This window comes from Cricetulus griseus, chromosome 3 (assembly GCF_003668045.3).
Source record: "Cricetulus griseus strain 17A/GY chromosome 3, alternate assembly CriGri-PICRH-1.0, whole genome shotgun sequence".
Taxonomy (NCBI): domain Eukaryota; kingdom Metazoa; phylum Chordata; class Mammalia; order Rodentia; family Cricetidae; genus Cricetulus; species Cricetulus griseus.
In genome coordinates this window covers 18,084,021-18,103,227 of record NC_048596.1, presented here as the reverse complement: position 1 = coordinate 18,103,227, position 19,207 = coordinate 18,084,021, and the positions used below count along the sequence as shown (strand labels likewise).

Sequence of the window (19,207 nt, the reverse complement as noted above, 5' to 3'; positions counted from 1 at the left end):
TGACAGGCGTGAGATGGTATCTCAGAGTTGTTTTGAGTTGCATTTCTCTGATGGCCAATGATTTTGAGCACTTTTTTAAGTGTCTTTCAGCCATTTCAGATTCCTCTGTTGAGAATTCCCTATTTAGTTCTGCACCCCACTTTTTAATTTCGTTGTTTGGTGTTTTGGTGGCTAGCTTCTTGAGCTCCTTATATATTTTGGAAATCAGTCCTCTGTCAGATGTGGGATCGGTGAAGATCTTTTCCCATTCTGTGGGTGGTCGTTTTATCCTACTGACTGTTTCCTTTGCCTTGCAGAAGCTTCTCAGTTTCAGGAGGTCCCATTTATTAATTGCAGACCTCAATGTCTGTGCTTCTGGCGTAATGTTCAGGAAGTGGTCTCCTGTGCCAATTTGTTCAAGGGTAGTTCCCACTTTCTCTTCTAGAAGATTCAGTGTGGTTGGATTTATGCTGAGATCTTTGATCCATTTGCACTTAAGTTTTGTGCATGGTGACAGGTATGGATCTATCTGTAATTTTCTGCATGTCCGAATCCAATTGTACCAGCACCATTTGTTGAAGATGCTGTCTTTTTTCCATTGTATAGATTTAGCACCTTTGTCAAAAATAAGGTATCCATAGGTGCGTGGGTCGATATCAGGGTTTTCAATTCGATTCCATTGGTCTATCAGTCTATTTTTGTGCCAATACCAAGCTGTTTTCAGAACTATGGCTCTATAGTAGAGCTTGAAGTCGGGGATGGTGATGCCTCCAGAAGATCCTTTATTGTAAAGAGTTGTTTTGGCTATCCTGGGCTTTTTATTTTTCCATATAAAGTTGAGTATTGTTCTTTCAATGTCTGTGAAAAACTGTGTTGGGATTTTGATGGGGATTGCATTGAATCTGTAGATTGCTTTTGGCAGGATTGCCATTTTTACTATGTTAATTCTACCTATCCATGAGCATGGGAGATCTTTCCATTTTCTGGTATCTTCTTTAATTTCTTTCTTTAAAGTCTCAAAGTTCTTATTGTACAGGTCTTTCACTTTTTTGGTTAGTGTTACCCCCAGGTATTTTATGTTGCTTGTGGATATTGTGAAAGGTGATGTTTCCCTGATTTCTTTCTCATTGGATTTATCATCTGTGTATAGTAGGGCTACTGATTTTTTTGAGTTAATTTTGTATCCTGCTACCTTGCTGAAGGTGTTTATCAGCCGTAGGAGTTCCCTGGTAGAGTTTTTCGGGTCACTAATGTAGACTATCATGTCGTCTGCAAATAGTGAAAGTTTTACTTCATCCTTTCCAATTTGTATCCCTTTGATCCCCTTTTCTTGTCTTATTGCTATAGCCAGAACTTCAAGTACAATATTGAAGAGATATGGAGAGAGTGGACAGCCTTGTCTTGTTCCTGATTTTAGAGGAAACGCTTTGAGTTTCTCTCCATTTACTTTGATGTTGGCTATTGGTTTGGTATATATTGCCTTGATCATGTTTAGATATGTTCCTGTTATTCCTGTTCTCTCCAAGATCTTTATCATGAAGGGATGTTGGATTTTGTCAAAGGCTTTTTCAGCATCTAGTGAGATGATCATGTGGTTTTTCTTTTTAAGTTTGTTTATATAGTGGATTACATTGATGGATTTTCGTATGTTGAACCATCCTTGCATCCCTGGGATAAAGCCTACTTGATCATGGTGGATGATTTTTCTGATATGTTCTTGTATTCGGTTGGCCAATATTTTATTGAGTATTTTAGCATCGATGTTCATGAGGGATATCGGTCTGTAGTTCTCTTTCTTAGTCATATCTTTGTGAGGCTTGGGTATCAAAGTGATTGTAGCCTCATAGAAAGAGTTTGGCAATATCCCATCTGCTTCTATTGTGTGGAACAGTTTGAGGAGTACTGGAATTAGCTCTTGTTTGAATTTCTGGTAGAATTCTGCAGTGAAGCCATCTGGCCCTGGGCTTTTTTTGGTTGGGAGGCTTTTGATTACTGCTTCTATCTCATTAGGGGTTATAGTTCGATTTAAACTGTTTATCTGATCTTGATTTAATTTTGGTAAGTGATATTTATCCAGAAAGTTGTCCATTTCCTTTAGGTTTTCCAATTTTGTGGAATACAGGTTTTCAAAGTATGACCTAAAGATTCTCTGGATTTCCTCAGTGTCCGTTGTTATGTCTCCCTTTTCATTTCTGATTTTGTTAATTAGCATGCTCTCTCTCTGCCTTTTGGTTAGTTTGGCTAGAGGCTTGTCTATCTTGTTGATCTTCTCAAAGAACCAACTCTTTGTTTCATTGATTCTTTGTACTGTTTTCCTAGTTTCTACTTTGTTGATTTCGGCTCTCAGGTTGATTATTTCCTGGCGTCTACTCCTCCTTGGTGAGTTTGCTTCCTCTTGCTCTAAAGCTTTCAGTTGTTCTGTCAATTCTCTAATGTGACTTTCCTCCAGTTTCTTCATGTGAGCACTTAGTGCTATGAACTTCCCTCTTAGCACTGCTTTCAGGGTGTCCCATAAGTTCGGGTATGTTGTGTCTACATTCTCATTAAATTCTAGAAAGTCTTTGATTTCTTTTTTTATTTCTTCCTCAACCAAGGAATGGTGCAATTGGGAGTTATTCATTTTCCACGTAAATGTAGGTTTTCTGCAATTCGTATTGCTGTTGAATTCTAGCTTTAATGCATGGTGGTCTGATAAGATACAGGGGGTTATTTCAATACTTTTGTACCTGTGGAGGTTTGCTTTGCTGCCAACTATGTGGTCAATTTTTGAGAAGGTTCCATGTGGCGCTGAGAAGAAGGTATATTCTTTTGTGTTTGGATGGAATGTTCTATAGATATCTGTTAAACCCAGTTGTGTCATAACTTCTTTCAGATCCTTTGTTTCTTTGTTAAGTTTCTGTCTAGTAGTTCTGTCCAGTGGTATAAGGGGGGTGTTGAAGTCTCCTACTATAAGTGTGTGTGGTTTTATGTGTGGTTTGAGCTTTAGTAATGTTTCTTTTACAAAAGTGGATGCTTTTGTATTAGGGGCATAGATGTTCAGGATTGAGACTTCATCTTGATGGACTTTTCCTGTGATGAGTATGAAATGCCCTTCTTTATCTCTTTTGATTGCTTTCAGTTTAAAGTCTAATTTGTTAGATATTAGTATTGCTACCCCAGCTTGTTTCTTGAGCCCATTTGATTGGAAAATCTTTTCCCATCCTTTTACTCTGAGGTATCGCCTGTCTTTGAATTTGAGGTGTGTTTCTTGTAAACAGCAGAAGGATGGATTCTGTCTTCGTATCCATTCTGTTAGCCTATATCTTTTTATGGGTAAGTTAAGACCATTGACATTCAGGGATATTAACGTCCATTGTTCATTGGTTCTTCTTAGTTTTGGATTTATTGTTGGTGGTATCATTGCGTGTGGATTTTGCCCTTCTGTTTCTTTTTGTGTTTGGTGAAATTCGATTAACTACTGACAGTGTTTTTGTGAGTGTAGTTATGTTCGTTGGGTTGGAGTTTTCCTTCCAGAGCCTTCTGTAGTGCTGGATTTGTTGATATGTATTGTTTAAATCTGTTTTTGTCGTGGAATATCTTGTTTTCTCCATCTATAGTGATTGAAAGTTTTGCTGGGTACAGTAGTCTGGGTTGACATCCATGCTCCCTTAGTGCTTGTAGGGTATCTATCCAAGACCTTCTGGCTTTCAGAGTTTCCATTGAGAAGTCGGGTGTGATTCTGATTGGTTTGCCTTTATATGTTACTTGGCCTTTTTCCTTTGCTGCTCTTAATATTTTCTCTTTATTCTGTAGATTTGGTGTTTTGATTATTATGTGTCGGGGCGACTTCTTTTTGTGGTCCAGTCTGTTTGGTGTCCTGTAAGCTTCTTGTACTTTCATAGGCATATCCTTCTGTAGGTTGGGGAAGTTTTCTTCTATGATTTTGTTGAATACCTAGTAGACCGCCAGCAAAGCCAAATATATGCATTCTTAATCCCTTTCTTTTCCCTCGAGTTTCCCATGATTCTTTCTCCGAGGGTCTGGGGAGAAGCAGGAGAATTGTGAGTGGTAAACAGTGACATACCTTAGGTACCACTCACAGCATGGCTTAAGCCCACAGGAAAGAGAATGTTTGCGCCCAGCTCTGGGGGATGGAAGAGGACAGAGGGAGAAACCCCAAACCCCTTAATGCCAAGAATACCAGCACCTCATGTTTGTATGACTTTGTATGAACGCACCGTGTATAGTTGCTTATTGAGATCTTGCATTAACTACACAGGTAGAAAAGCTACTAAATATCAAAGCTCTCTTGTATGGATTAAAACAATCAAAATTGCTAATGCATAGAGTCTGCACAGCTATCAGGTAAGGGAGCCAGTCCTAGAACTCTGGGCTTAGGAACACGCCCCCCCCCCAGCAGCTTTTTCCCTTTTCATCTACCAACTAAGCACAAACAACCCCGAACCATCTGCTGCCTGCCTGTCTCCTACTGGGAGAGAGTGGATCATGCCTCCTACAGTTGGCACTGCAGAATGTGGGGGGTCCCAAAGAGTCTGTGTAAGCCTCCAAAGACCAACAGTGATTCTGAGTGTCAACTTTCCCCTGTGCCCCTATAGCTGACAATCGGAAAAAACAGAGGGTCCCACACCGGGAGAGGAGGCGGCATGACTTCTCTCTGTTCAAGCTTTCAGACTCGGAGATCAGAGTGAAGATCTCACCACAGCTGCTGCTCGCCACACACCGCTTCATGGCCACAGGTAGGATCTGCCCCACCCACCCCCTGCCCTAGCACTGCTAGCAGAATCTAAGGTAGCAGCAGGCATCACATATTCTAGTGCCCTCTGTCCCCATTCCTGTGTGCCCCTGGCACTGAGACACACTGTTTGCAGGAGAAAGCTGCCTCCTGTAGTGTGACATGGTAAGCTCCCAGCTCCCTCCCTCACTGTGTTGTGGAGAGGAAGTGAGTGTTCTCGTTTCTGCCAGAAAAGGGCTAAGGAAACCACTGTGGTACTTCCATTTCCCTGCTTACTTCCTAGCTCGAGCCTGAGGCCATCCTCCGTCCTGATGGAATCGGGGTGTCCCGGAGGGAAAAGCATTATCCTACCAAGTCACAACCCCCTGTGTTTCGGTCCCTTCCAGGAGTCATGTAGGCCTGTGAACTATGAATCCATAAAATAGAGAACTTGATTGAGAGTCCTGGTACCTTTAGAAAGAAAAGCAGAAGGATCAAGCTCCTTCTTTTGAAAAGGGCAGCATTTGCCTTTGAACTTTGATGTCATTCAGCCCTAATTAATATGATGACCTAGAATGATCCATCCATCACTAAGTTCCATTTTTACTAATGTAACATGTATTTATTGAGGCTATAATGAGTGCTAGTTCCTGGTGCTGAAAAGTGGGCAACTGTTAAGGTAGAGCCTACCTACAAAAGAGTTTTCAACATATAATCTTGTACTGAATATAAATTTCTTTTCATCACAAACCAATTTCCCAAAGCAAAGCAGCCTTACCTTCTTAGTATTATACTGCAAGTGTCAATATATAATGTCTATTAGTAGTTAAGTATGATATTTTACATTATTGACAACTTAATATTTAAGTAATTCCCGGGCTCCATTAACCCAGCGTTGCATTTCACCCAGCAGGTGAATGTTATCCAAAACCAGACTCACTTCCCTGTGTGGAGCTGTACTGTAAAATTAAAGATCTTTATTGTGTCTGTGGCTCAGTTGTCTAGGTACAACTCTAAATAAAAACAAGGAGGAAGTTCATAGCAATACTGATGTTTCCCAAATGGTGACCTGAAGGCAGGGGTTTAAATGAGTTCACCAGACCCTAGATAAATGACGAATGTATGTTTACTAGGGAAGGACTCACGCAGGTAAGAGTAAATAGCCACAGAGGTCTTCCTTCTCCAGAAGATGCTCTTCTGACACTCTCCAGGCCCCAAGAGAGCCCACGCTAGCTCCTCCTCTATCTTAAGGGGGTCCTGTCTGCACCTGAAAACACACCCAAAGGTTGTGGCCACTACTACAAGTTCACTGGCAAGGCAAGATGCCATTAGAGTGACCTGTTTTTCCTGAGATGCCAATGAAGCTACAGTAACCCCCAAAAGGCATAGGTAGGGAAGGCTCCAGGATGCACACTGGGAACTCAAATTCCTCAAGCCAAGGAATTTTCAGAACCCCCAGCCTAATTAGCAGGCTTGTTCTAGATGAAACCCTGGTTGCTGCCCTTGCTTCCTCCCAGCTTCTGTTGCTGGAATGGGGGAGGTAATGAAGTGCTGACATCCACCATCACCACCCCACCCCCTGCTGCCTTCTAGAAGTGGAGCCCTTTAAGTCTCTGTACCTTTCGGAGAAGATCCTGCTCCGGCTACTGAAACATCCCAATGTGATCCAGGAGCTAAAGTTTGATGAGAGGAATAAGAAAGCCCCGGAGCATTACCTCTACCAGCGCAGCCGCCCCGTGGACTATTTTGTGCTGCTTTTACAGGTGAGTGGCAAGGTCAGGGAACTTTCAAGGGCAAGAGGAAGGCATCTGAAGGGTGAAGGGGAATGGCCCTGGCTGTTTCTCAGTGCAAGATGCCTAGAGAACAAGGCCAGTGGGGTAGGCATCCTGCATTACATCCAGGAAGGCACCAGGCGTGAACAAGAGGTATCCTGGGAGCCGTAGTTTCTTCAGTGGATCTTTCATCTGAGCACTCAGGCGTGTTTGGAGGAGTGTGTATGTTCAGTAAAGGCATTCTGCTTCTGAATGGAAAGAGCCCTGTGGGATCCTGGTATTTCCCGTTGTCTGCTTGGGTGTCCCCGCACTGCCTCCTGGGATGTATGTAGACGATTCTTGTTAAAAACCTCTCTACCTCTCAGCATCTCTGGTGCCCATGCTGGTCCTCGCTCTGCCTCCTGGAGCATGTGGAACACACTCATTCACTGTGACACACTCCATTCCTTGTGGTTCCCTGAAACATCTCTCTCTGAAGAGGACCAGGAAGGGAGGCAATGACTGGATGAAATAAATAATCACCTCCCCAGGACTTTCATAAAGATGCTTGCCTGCCCTAGATATCTGAACAGGCCTGCCAAAGTATGTGTCAAAGCTGGGCATGGTTTCACATGCCTGTAATCCCAGCACTCAAGAAGCAGAGGCAGGAGGATAGTTATGAGTTTTAGGACAGTCTGATCTACATACTGGGTTTGGGCTATGCAGAGCCACTTGGCAAGATTCCGTCTCCAAATTAATTAATTAATTAACTAATTAATTAATTAATTAAATATAAGTAGTAACCATCAGGCCTGGTTCCAGCGGAGCACAACTGTCCTGGCCCCCACCATGAGCTCTGTCACTGGCTCCGTGTCTCTTCACAGCACAGTGATGTGTTTAAGATCTCAGGAAAAATCACATTAAGTTAGTAGACTCTGTTACAGCCTGTCCTCCCAGACACAGTGATTTGTCTCGTATACATCGTTCCAAATGACCTCAATAAAATGATCGTTCTTCCCCCAAAATGGGGTCACTTTCTTCATGGTTAGAAATGGAGATGGATCCCGTTACATTGTTTATGTAATTCAAAGACACATGCAATCCTTCATCTAATGGTTAACAAAAGCTTTCAAATAAAGAGCTGAAGGGAATAAAACATGGCAGAAAGAAGGTGGGCTCAGGAATTAAGAGAGATTTGCCGTTAAGATTTCATTGTTTCCTCGTGCTAACAAGCTCAACTAAGCCAGTTAACCTCTCTGAGCCTAAATCAATGCATCTGTCAACTGGACATAAAAATATTACATGTTTGGTGGAGCTGCAGGGCTGGCAGTGAGCATCCACAAGGTGTACATAGCGTTATCAGATTCATCGATGTAGCCATACACTCTCATATTGATAATCACTGTCACAGACGATGAGTTCAACACGATCAGATTCTGTCTCATCCAGATTTGGAAATGGTCTCATGTGAGTCTAAGTCATTGAAGCTGCTCGAAGGGCTCTGGCTTAGCTGCTGCTGTAGACCTGTGTTCTGGGAAGACCGCTACAGTGTGTCCAGAAAGCTTGGTCATTCTGCCCAGGTGCTACTCTAGGATTGCTGAAGCATTGAACTCACTGCAAAGGGCTTCTGAAGTGGGAGGTTCTGTTCTGTCCCATGAATCAGGGCAGCATTAACACTGCTCTGTGAGAATGCTAGTCCACTTGTCATGCACAGAGGAGTACATAGGGTCTGAGTGGATACGAAACCTGGAAACGCTCAGCACAGCCTCGGTACACTCCTGACACTCCTTCTTTCTCCAGGGTAAAGTAGAAGTGGAGGTTGGTAAGGAAGGCCTTCGCTTTGAGAATGGAGCCTTTACCTACTATGGTGTTCCTGCCATCATGACCACTGCTTGCTCAGGTACTCCAGTTCCCAAGCCGGAGCTTGTCAGGGGAAGCAATGAGATCGCCCAAGGAAAACCTAGGCTCAAGTTGTGCCTCTTCTTTTGACTCCTGTTAAAGGCCCTCCACTTAAGCTGTGTAACGTCCTTGGATCTGGTTTCCTTCATGCCAAATGGACATAAAAATAACTTTTCATTCAGATTTTGCTTAGCTTTAAAAATAAGAGGAAATAGCAGGGTGGTGGTGGCGCAAGCCCAGCACTCTGGAGGCAGAGGCAGGCGGATCTCTGTGAGTCCGAGGCCAGCCTGGTCTACAAAGCTACCCCGAGAAACCCTGTCTCGAAAAAACAAAAAAAAGAGGAAGACCATTGGGTTGGGCGGGACAAAGGAATCATGTAGCAGTGCTGGGGATGGAGAAAAATTCTTTCTTCAGTATGAAAAGACAAGTTGTTTCACTCTGTACCCCTCTCTCCTACCCTCCTGTTTGATTGCCTGATTTCTGCAGGGTTAATTGGTGCTGGGGTGGAGTGGAAGTGGAGATTCCCATAAGAAGTTATGTTTTCTGAGTTACTTCTGAAACCCACTGCATCCTTCTGTCCTTAGATAATGACGTGCGGAAGGTTGGAAGTCTGGCTGGATCCTCCGTCTTTCGTATGTACCTCTCAAACCCCTCCCTCCCTCGTCTTCCCTGTCATGGCCCTGCCTCTGCCCACTTTGGGAACCCGAACCAAGCTGTTTGAACATGGGCTGGGCTAACACAAATGCTGGCAGCCTTTTTGTAATGCTCTGCCAGACCACTGCCTTCCACCAGGTACCCACACAACCCGGAGGCTTAAGTTGTGTGTGTCTGGAATGTGGGGCTGTTGTGGCTTCTCTGTTCACACCCAAGTGATGAATGAAGTAGGTGTGTGGTGTGGCTGGGGACACCCAGAGTGGGTTTCTACCTGCTGGGGAATGCAGGCAGCTGATCTGTGTGCTCCGGTGGTGGTGGTGGTGGTGGTGGTGGTGGTGGTGGTGGTGGTGGTTCAGTCTTCCCTTCACTGCAGTACTAATTCACCCTGCCCTTTACCTGGAGTGCTATGATCTTGTCTGTGACATTTGTTTTCAGGGAAAGGTGACTGTGACATTCAGTGTTGTAAATCAAGGCTGGTGCAATCTGCTACTTAGCTGCTGCTCTTTCCTTGCTTACAACCTCTCTGCTGGTGCTGAGATGGCTGCCAGTTGGCCGTGCATGCTGCCTGGGGGCGAGGGCTGGCACAGGGCTGACAGCTGGCTCGATCTGCCCTCCTGTGCTGTACCTTCTCGCTGTTCTCTGTGCAGAGTTGGTGTGTTAGTGTGTAGAACGCATGGCTTCTATTGTGATGCAAATATAGCCCAGAAAGACTTTCTCTAGGTTTCCTTTAGATTCATTGGTTAAATTTTGCACTGTGGTGGCCACTTCAATTTCAAATGGGATATTTCTTTTAATCATAAAAAAGAGTTTACATAGTATTTCATATTGGAATTTATCAGAGGATTTTGGAACTTGATATCCCAAGAATGGAGCAAGGTAGATGTCACTTCAGAATGAGAAAATGGGGTTGGGCATATAGAGCAGTGGTCAAGTAGTTATCCAGCATAGACAAGGTTCTGAGTCCAAATTACAGCACCACAAAAATAGATAAATAAATCAATTTATTAATTAAAGTTTTAATAAGAAAAGTCAAAGAAGTAACTTGTTCCATATCACCTAGCCAGTCAGTGACTTACTTAGATAGGGCCACTCCCGTGTCATGACTAGTTCCCACAGCACAATAGAGAGATTTTAGGTCCCTGTTCCAGAGTGCAATTGCTGTATGGAAATGATAGAATAACTTACCATGTCATTTACTTTCTAGCTTACCAGATGGCTGAAATGAAGTCTTAAGTATCTATTCTACCCACAGGGTTATAGAACTTGAGTAAGGAGATCTGGGAAGGGAGGGATGGAGGGAGAAAGAAAGATAACAGAAGGAAGGAAGGAAGAAAAGGAAGGGAGGAGAAAAAAGAAACTGATTCAGTATGGTATTTATGTCAGCCAATGACTGTCAAGCAGGCTTGATAAAAGAGGCATCCGTACTCAGCATAGACAGGTGAACAAGTGAAAGGCAGTTTCCAGGACCGGGGAGCCCTTCGTTCTCAGAAGGAGGTGCCCATGCATCACAGTGGAAATGCTCCTAGCACTCTACGATGCTGCCTAGAAATACTGGCCTCAAAAAGAGCAGTGGGAAGAGAAAAAGAGAGCTTCATAAGTCTCCCCAACTCTCCCCTCCCCACTTCATATGACTTTCTTTATAAAGAGGGCCAGCAGGAGGGCTCAACAGGAAGGACACTAACTGCTGAGTCTGATGGCTGAGTTTGTCCCTGGAGCCCCTGGAAAAGGAGGTCACTGACTTTCACCCACATGCTGTGGCACAATTTCAAGTAAGAAGACACTGTCTGGCTTCCTCTGATCCTAGTTATATCAAAAACCCTTCCATTTTATCAGTGAAAAAAAAAAAGAGTAAGTTTGCAATAGTCATCTTTTTTCTTCATAATTTACTAATTTCTTTTTTTTTCCTTTGGTTTTTTTTAAGACAGGGTTTCTCTGTATTGCTTTGGAGGCTGTCCTGGAACTCACTCTGTAGACCAGGCCAGCCTTGAACTCACAGAGATCTACCTGCCTCTGCCTCCCAAGTGCTGGGATTAAAGGTGTGCACTACCACCATCCAGCTATTTTTATTAATTTTTTAAGTTACCATAGAAAATAATGGGTTTTATCATGGCATCTTCAAATCCATGAGTCATATACTTTGTATTCAATTTAACTAACTAAAGAAAGCATTAAATTCTTTTTCCCCTCCCATGCTTCTGAGCCCTTATACATCTTCAGGAAAGATAATATCATTGGCCAGTAGTGGGAAAGAGTTGCTGTCCACCCTCCAACAAGTTCTTCCTCCTGAGTGAAGGGTGGACCAAGTGCAAATCACCCATACCCCACGGTTGTTCCCTACGTTGGTGCTGAAGTCAAGTTCAGAGGCTCCCAGCTCCACTTTTTGCTGGCCAAGAGCATCATGTGCAGTTGGAGGCAGAGCTTTAGCCTAAACCACCTGGCAGTAAACTCTTGTAGGGCCTTGACCTAGCAGGCTGAGCCTTTCTCCGTCATTGAGGCTGAAAGTGAAATGCTTTGTGGGGACACCTGTGAGCTGTGTCTCAGAGTTGAACTCAAGTTACAAAGAATTCTCCCAGGTGTCCCTGAGTGGGGCACAATCCACACTCCATCCACCACCACCCCTTTTTTGAGACAGGGTTTCATTATGTAGCCTGACTAGTCTAGAACTTACTATGTAGACCAAAACTCATAAAGATCTGTGTACCTCTGTCTCCTGAATGTTGGAATTAAAGGCATGCCTCTGTGCCTGGCTCATACTCTACTCTTTATCTTGATATTGATTGCCAGGAATCCAGGAGCCCATGATGAGGGAGCCCTGTTTTCTGGAGGATTCTCATGTGAGCTCAGGTAGAACAGGGGCACACAGAGGTATACAGATGGAGAACTAGCCTGCGATCTGCTTAGCAGAACTGAGACCAGTGTGTCTCAGAACAGAGGCCAGTTCAAACACTCCTTAGCATCCTATGGTAGTATTAATGGTTGTCAGATAGGCTAAACAAACAAACAACCCTCCTCTTCGCCTGCAGGGATAAGTAATTTCAAAACAGAACTGTGACACAGAAGAGGAAGCTGCAGAAGCCTCCTGTATCGGAGTGCCTTCAGCCTGAAGATCAGTTTCACTTGGGTCCTGGGAAGGGATTCTGAGAATGGTCAGACAGACAGACATCCTGTTTAGCCCATCAGTATTAACATGAAGAAAGAACTGGAGTCCTGCACAGTCTGCTCTACCAAGGCCTGAATGATGGCTGCTACCATTTCTGACTCTGGGGAAAGGAGAAAGGGAGAGAGAAAAGAGAAGAAAATAAAGAGAGGGAATGCTTGTGATTTCTAGAAAGTAACTGTGATTTGATTTATAAAGTTGACTCACAGTTGAGCTACTAGAAACTGCCCTGCCTTTGCCCTTGCCTCTAGCAGTGCACAGCTCCTTACCAGCACTGTGCCCATAGTAGAGCATCACCTGGGAGCCCAGGCAGGATCCAGCCTCCCAGCATGCACCTGGCTTCCTGGCCTCTGAATGTCTACCCAAGGGCTCTTCTGTATGAGCAGGCTATGTGTGACAACTGGGAGAGCGGAGGGCAGGGGACGGTGCTGGGCTCTAACATATTTGCTAGCTCAAGGTGGGCACCTCAGAGAGAAAGCTGCTTCTGTGCTTCCTCCAAGGGCACTGGCTGGGCTAGTCAGAGGCTTCTGCGATTCCCCATGAGATTATTACATACCCTTTCGGGAGGCTTTCAGTCAAGTTCATTTTATTTTGTCTCTCCGGGGTGACTTGGTAAACACTCCTGTGTTTTCCGAAGCAAGGTTTATTTTTTGCCATGCAATGTGATATTGTGAAGAACCAGGAACAGACTGTCTCACCCTTTTTGCTCTTTGTCTCTCTTCTTTTGTGTCTATCTTCCCCTTCGCTATTCACATATCCTTGCCCCCCCCCCCCGACTCTTTAGTGCCCGTCTCTGTGTCTCGTACCTTCGCCTTCAGCAGAGGGGACTCTCTGGCAGGCTCCCCAGGTAAACATGCATGAGTATCTCGGGTCTCTGTAGATCCAGTTGGGTTAGCAGGAGGCATCTGATCTCCCTCACTGTCCTGCATGAGAACTGGTCTCGACCCAAAGGCACTCCAGTGACTAAGGCAGAGTGCATTGCACAAATAATACTCATTTGCACAGCAGGCCGGCTCAACAGCTTTCGTTAGGAATTTTCCTGCCAGGACATACCTGTGTATACATGGAATACTGGTTGAGGTGATAAGTAGTGTGAGTTCTCCCACATAATTTGCTCTGCAGAGTGGAGGGATGGAAAATACAGGAGGAAATGATGGGACAGTGTCCTACGTTCCTACCACCTCTTTTTCTTCTATGTAGTTAGCTGCTAACCCATCCCCCTCTTCCAAGCAATCTACTGAGTGGTAGTTGTATTTCCTGTGGTTCTGCTCATACAAAGCCTGCTGTATGTGAAAATGCCCACATTGCTTTTCGTTACATTTAACTCCTCATGCTAATGAAATACAGTTGGATAGTTTTGTTTTGAATCAAGTAAAGCCTAATAGAGTGCTCAATAACCCAATGACTGAGTACAGTAAATCTGAATAATTAAGTAGCCGTTTGTATATTGTCTGTGTCTTTAGAGGTTGATCTCTTCGTACCATGGAGTGAGGCCCCAAAGCAGGAATGTATTAGTTAAATTTTCCTGCAGCTAAAAAGTCCAGTTCCCTGTGGTTTCTTCATCTATGTCTCCCTACCCATCTCCACCATATCTTCCACAATCGAAAATTCAGTTGTGTCTGGTCGGTTGACCTTCTACATTGGAAAGACCATGCCCTGAGATCTCAGACCCCATATTCATAGCTTCAAACATAGTTGTTTTAACTGCTTTCCCAAATCACGTTTTTCTATCCCAAACCATCTGGTTCCCATGTTTATCTGTTCAAGACAAGTTAACCACCTTCTCAAATTTCACCAGAGTTTTCTCTCTGTGTGGATGGTAATTTTCCACTAAGAAATAAAACTCATCTCCCTTTGTGAGAGAGAGTTCATGCCTTCCCAATGGCTACAGGCTAGAGCAGTCCATGTGAGATGCCAATCTGGTATCCACACCAGCTACGTGGTCTAACCCCACATGCCAGCAAAATTAGAAAGGACCACATCATGGACCTTCAAATCTTGGAGAATGCCAAGAGCGCATTGTGACTGTGCTGCAGAAAGCAGGGAGAATGTGCATATTTTTACAAGATTTTAAACTAGACGAATCAAAGCAGGCATGTATTTTTCTTTTTAATTAACCCTCAGCTAGCCAGACAACCCAGTTAGTGGTAATTTCCCAGTGTAAGGGATAGTGGTAGTTCACCATATTTATTAGGAAAACCTTCATGTAGCCCAATGTCAGAGAATAAACAGACTCAACCCTCTGTGTAGCCCTTCTCCCACCAGAGGCAGAGACTTCTCTTACTGTGGCTGATGTGTGCCCCAGAGGATTCTTTCAACCTTCTCGCCATTATCTATGACTGTGGATGTTCAGTGCAACAGGAAACCATGGTAAACGAGTTGAGAATGAAGTCATCCTTTTCCAGTTCAGTTCAGCTCTGCGGGGTGGACCAATCATAGATGCAGCAAGAGAAATCAAGCAGCCAGCACCTTCTCCTCTGCACTTTTCTCCATTCTCGTTGCTGGTCTCTGTCTTTAGACAACCACCAGCCTCCACGATAACTGGGTGGCATTCTCAGGACTCCACACTACAGCAATACCTATGTCACTCTTGTTTCTGTCCCATGTTAGCAAAGAAGTCTGGGAGTTTTGTGACAAGCCTAGGAGGTTTTGGCAAGAAGTCTTGGGTTCCTTCTGGTCCCAGTCTTGATTTCTGCTCCAGAAATATAAACATATACATATACTAAGTAAGCCTTAACCTGTCTTGCATAGGGAAAAAGATAAACCCTAGAAACTTAAGAAGTTTAAAAACAAATCAGAGTACTGGCAAGTGAGGTCATAAGAGCACTGGCTGCTCTTGCAGAGGACTCAGATTGAGTTCCCAGCACCCACATGGCAGCTAACAAGCCCCTGTAACTCCAGGCACTGGGGACCCAGTGCCCTTTTCTGGCCTCCATGTGTACCAGGCATTCTGTATGGTGCACGTACATACATGCAGGCAAAACACTTGTACACATAAAAGTAAATTTTAAAAGTTAAGAAGGCTGGGTAGTAGTGGTGCACGCCTTTAATCCCAGCACTCAGGAGGCAGAGGCAGGTAGATTTCTGTGAGTTGAAGGCCAACCTGGTATACAAAGCGAGTTCCAGGACAGCCAGAGCTAAACAGTGAAACCCTATCTCAGAAAGCAAAAAATAAACAAAAAGTTAAGAAGAAGAAATTTCTAAAAAGGAATCATTTCTTCTTACTCCCCACAGCCACTTTGGGAGATGGGTAGGAATTACTATAGGGAAACAGACTCGCAGAAATTAAGCCATTTGGTCAGTCTTCTATGTGTAATAAGAGGTAGAGGGATGAGGAATCCAGGTCCCTAGATCCTGCTTTCTCCTGCCTGGGACAGTTACCATCTCCACATGTAGGCATTTTGCACCCCCTAGAGGGCTTCGGTGCATCTGCATTCGCCACACTAATGAATATGGTACTTACATTGGACTGAGTCCAAGAGTCCTTGTACCAAATATTTCAAAAATATTGAGCATGTGATTGCAAATCATTATCCATAGGGCATTTCTTTGAGTTTGGAGTAAGGAGAGCTTAGTGGTCCATGGATCACCTCCAGAGTACAGTGCAATTAGCTGACTTTGCAGGTGCTTTTGTTTAAAAATGAAGCTTCCCATTGGCCCCACTGCAGTTATCATTCCCTCCGTTCTTCTCCTGATGGAGATAATATTGACTTTCCCATGGCAGTCCTCCCAAATCCACAAGAACACAGAGAAGGAGAAACATCACAACTAAGGCTTCGATTGTCTGTCCATAGTGTGCATTGAGATCAAAGACGATGGCGTTTTCTCCCAGAATATACAAGGAGTCCCTAAAAATAATCTTTCAGCTTTGTACAATGTGGCAAGTGGAAATATTCCTTGGGGTTGGCTCTTGTGTAGTAAACATTTGGGAACCATTAAAACTCCTTGAAACGTGAGCAAGTTCATCTGGGATCGTAACTGGGGCTGACTTGCAGAGTTCACATGGGGCTTGATGGAGGGCTGGCTCTTGGCATTTGGTTGTCTGATGTTAAAAAACTACCAAAGAATGATGAATTTTAATAATCTTAGTTTTTACTCTCATAAGCCTGTGTAATTAAACCCCACCCCCATCCAATTTGGGGAACACAGATGGCCTGTGGTAGTAACCATGACCAAAGGAAGTTGTTCCCCCTCGGTCCTCTCTGATGTCCCAAAAGATGTAGACAGGGAGGCACAGAGTCCTTCTGCTCCCCAAATCTTCATGATCCCAAGGGGAGTCAAGCATCATACTTGTGAATTTGGAGTTTAGCTCCCTGAATAGGGATGTGAAGTCTCCCTAGACACAGGTAGGTATGAGTGAACAACAGGTCCAGAACTGGGTGGCAATCTTCAAGGCTCCTGTATAGTAGTACAGAATGAAGGGGATTCTTCCCAGCATCAGTTACTGTGTAAAATCTTCGTCCATGCCTTCCTCCACCTCCTACTCTCCCCCAGTTTCACTGCAATGTCTTTTCCCCCCAACCCCAGTCACTCTGAGCTGCTAGCCAGGACAGACAGCTCTTGCAAGATGACCACACACTGGCTGCAGGACAGGATTCTCCCACAGTCTTCCAGAGCAGTGAGTGATGCTGAGTAGAAAATGGAGCTCCTTTCTACCCAGTCACCCCAGAGCCAGCCACATGGTGCCATATAATACCGAAAGCAGGCCAAAGGCATGTTGACCCCTTGACCCGCCTCCTGTTGGTGTCCCTGTGGTCAGCAGTGTTATGCATCGCTGTTTGATCTGCTGCTTGCAGACCTCCTTGCACTGCACTTAGGATTTTCCACGTTGCTTCATTCCCCCAAGCCGTGCCTCTGTGCTCTTAGGAAATGCCAAGGGGAATTAGACAACTTGAACTAGTTTGCCATGCTGCTGGGACACTCGTCTGTTACTGATTTCTTCTCTTTTTTTATTAAAAGCATTTCCGTTTCCATTCCCCTCTCTCCAAAGCCTCAGAGTGTGTGTGTGTGCCCAATTACCAAAGTGCGGAGTCATCAGCATCCTACCTATTAAGGAATGTCAGGCTCTGGGACACTAAAACATCCATCTTGCACAACATTCAGATGAGCTGGGACTTTATTTGTCATGAAATGAGGGTTCTTTTTTTCCTCTTAAAAACTCCTTTTACAAGACAATTGTTTCTTTTGGTGTTGAAAATCTTTGGGATTTTTTAAGTAAATATCCAATGGTTTATTTACTTAAAAAATCAAAAATATGTTTCTCCTTACAACATGACAACAAAGTGTATGTGTGTTTTATATGTGAATCCCAGAGTAAAGGCAGAGTGACCTCCTTATCCTAGATTCTCATGTATGGTGAAAGCTTTATGGGGAGCTAGGATGTAGTTGTTGCCTCTATTCCGGACAAGGAGTGGAAGTGATTCAGGTAGAAGCTTCTGTGGGTGGGAAAAGTTCAGTAGATAAGATAGGTCTGTTTCCCTATCATCCTTTTCAAATATATATAGAAGCATGACCTAAGATAAGGATTCAGGGCAGAAGCTGTGGGCTGTGAAGCCCCTGTCTGGTCAGGAAAAGTGGAAGATATAGCGATGCAGTCTCAGGGTGGATAAAGCCACAGAGAGCTCAAAAAGAGTCTTCTTCCCCGAGTTGTGCCCAAACTGAGTGGAAGCCAAGACCCATGGAGTCAGGGTTCAGCTTTCCAGACCCTAATCATATGCCAAAGTAGCTGTCCTCCAGCAAGACTACCTGCCATTCCCACATCTACCCCAGAGGAGAAAGTACTGGCTTTCTTAGCCAGCTGCCACCCTGAATAGCTACCAAACAGATTTAGCCAAGCCAGAATTCATCACTTTGTTTCCAAGGGCTCAAGACTACAGTCTTATAATTCACAGTCAATAGTGCTGCACTAAATCTTCTGCCACTGTCTTGTCAGTCCTTAGTCACTCTGGAGGATCTGGTCCTCCAACACTGTGAATAAGCAACTTCCACAGGCCTGACTCCAAGACCTCCTGTCTTCTGTACTGTTATTTACAGGCAGGTATAGTCCTTGTGCCCTTGGCCTCTCTCCTAAACTGCTGGCCAAGGCCTGGGACTTCTTAGATTTAACTCCATCCAACTGCACTTCTGGTATCCCCCTACCAACCCTAGCTTCTTAGAGGAGGGGGTCCCCCAGACGACTAAAGTCTACAGAGGAAAGGCTTGGGGGGTCCCAAGATCATTTTTGGAGCTCTAAAACCTCTCTTTAAACAGAATTTAGGTTCTAAATTAAAATCCCTTCAAGGGATGTTAGGTACAGATTTTCCCACTCTGCATTTATATAGAGTGCCGACCCCGGGTCAGGTTCTGTGGATATATTGATGGTGACCAGGAAAGGCAAGGTCTCTTCTCTCACTGAATTTAGAGTTAGGCAGATATAACAAGTGTGTAATTCCATTTTTGTGGAACGAACGCTTTAAAGAACTGGAAAGGGGTGGTAACAGTGAACACAGGAGAGTTTCCCAGAGTACCCAGATGAGGTCTTCAAGATACATGAGCCTCTCCAGTGATAGCTAGGGGTTGAGAAGGAAGCAACCTTGGCAGACAGGGCTGAGAACCAAGGGATTGGCATCTTCTCAGGGACAGACACTCTTGTGACCAGAGGCCAAGAGAGGAGAAGGGGGCCCAAGAGGAAATCTATCAGGAAGTGGGGACCAGCAAGGAGTCTGGGTTTATTCATATAGAATCAGAAATGAATTTATGGAAATGGATCTCAGTAGTCTCATTTTATTCATACTTCCATTTTTTTGTGATTTCAGTCCCCAGTGACAATCAAGATCCATAAATATTAAATAGAAAATCTAAGAAATAGGCAATTGTAATGTATGAGCAACTTCTATATTATAGTGCACATTATTATATTAGTTAATACATAGTGATAGGTGGTCTCTTATTTGTAATTTAAAGTTTATCATATGTATGTGTGTAGGGAAACAGCATGTAAGTTGGGTTTGTACTATTGGAGATTCAGGCATCTCCTGGGAGATGGAAGGCTGCTGTTTGAGATTAGGAGTGAGGGAC

General features: G+C 44.2%; 1 protein-coding gene across 4 annotated transcripts in view; it reads left to right on the top strand.

Moving 5' to 3' along the window:
- The window catches only part of Cnnm1 (cyclin and CBS domain divalent metal cation transport mediator 1), a 58,979-nt gene that overhangs the window by 28,159 nt on the left and 11,613 nt on the right, over positions 1-19,207 (top strand). For 2 of the 4 annotated variants that reach the window (XM_035443065.1, XM_027407271.2), the window contains exons 3-7: positions 4,575-4,715; positions 6,284-6,453; positions 8,242-8,341; positions 8,925-8,972; positions 12,936-12,998. In XM_035443065.1, coding sequence (XP_035298956.1) covers positions 4,575-4,715; positions 6,284-6,453; positions 8,242-8,341; positions 8,925-8,972; positions 12,936-12,998 — 522 coding nt within the window. The remainder of the gene's footprint in view (positions 1-4,574; positions 4,716-6,283; positions 6,454-8,241; positions 8,342-8,924; positions 8,973-12,935; positions 12,999-19,207) is intronic. The other 2 variants (XM_035443066.1, XM_027407272.2) reach the window with 1 other exon arrangement.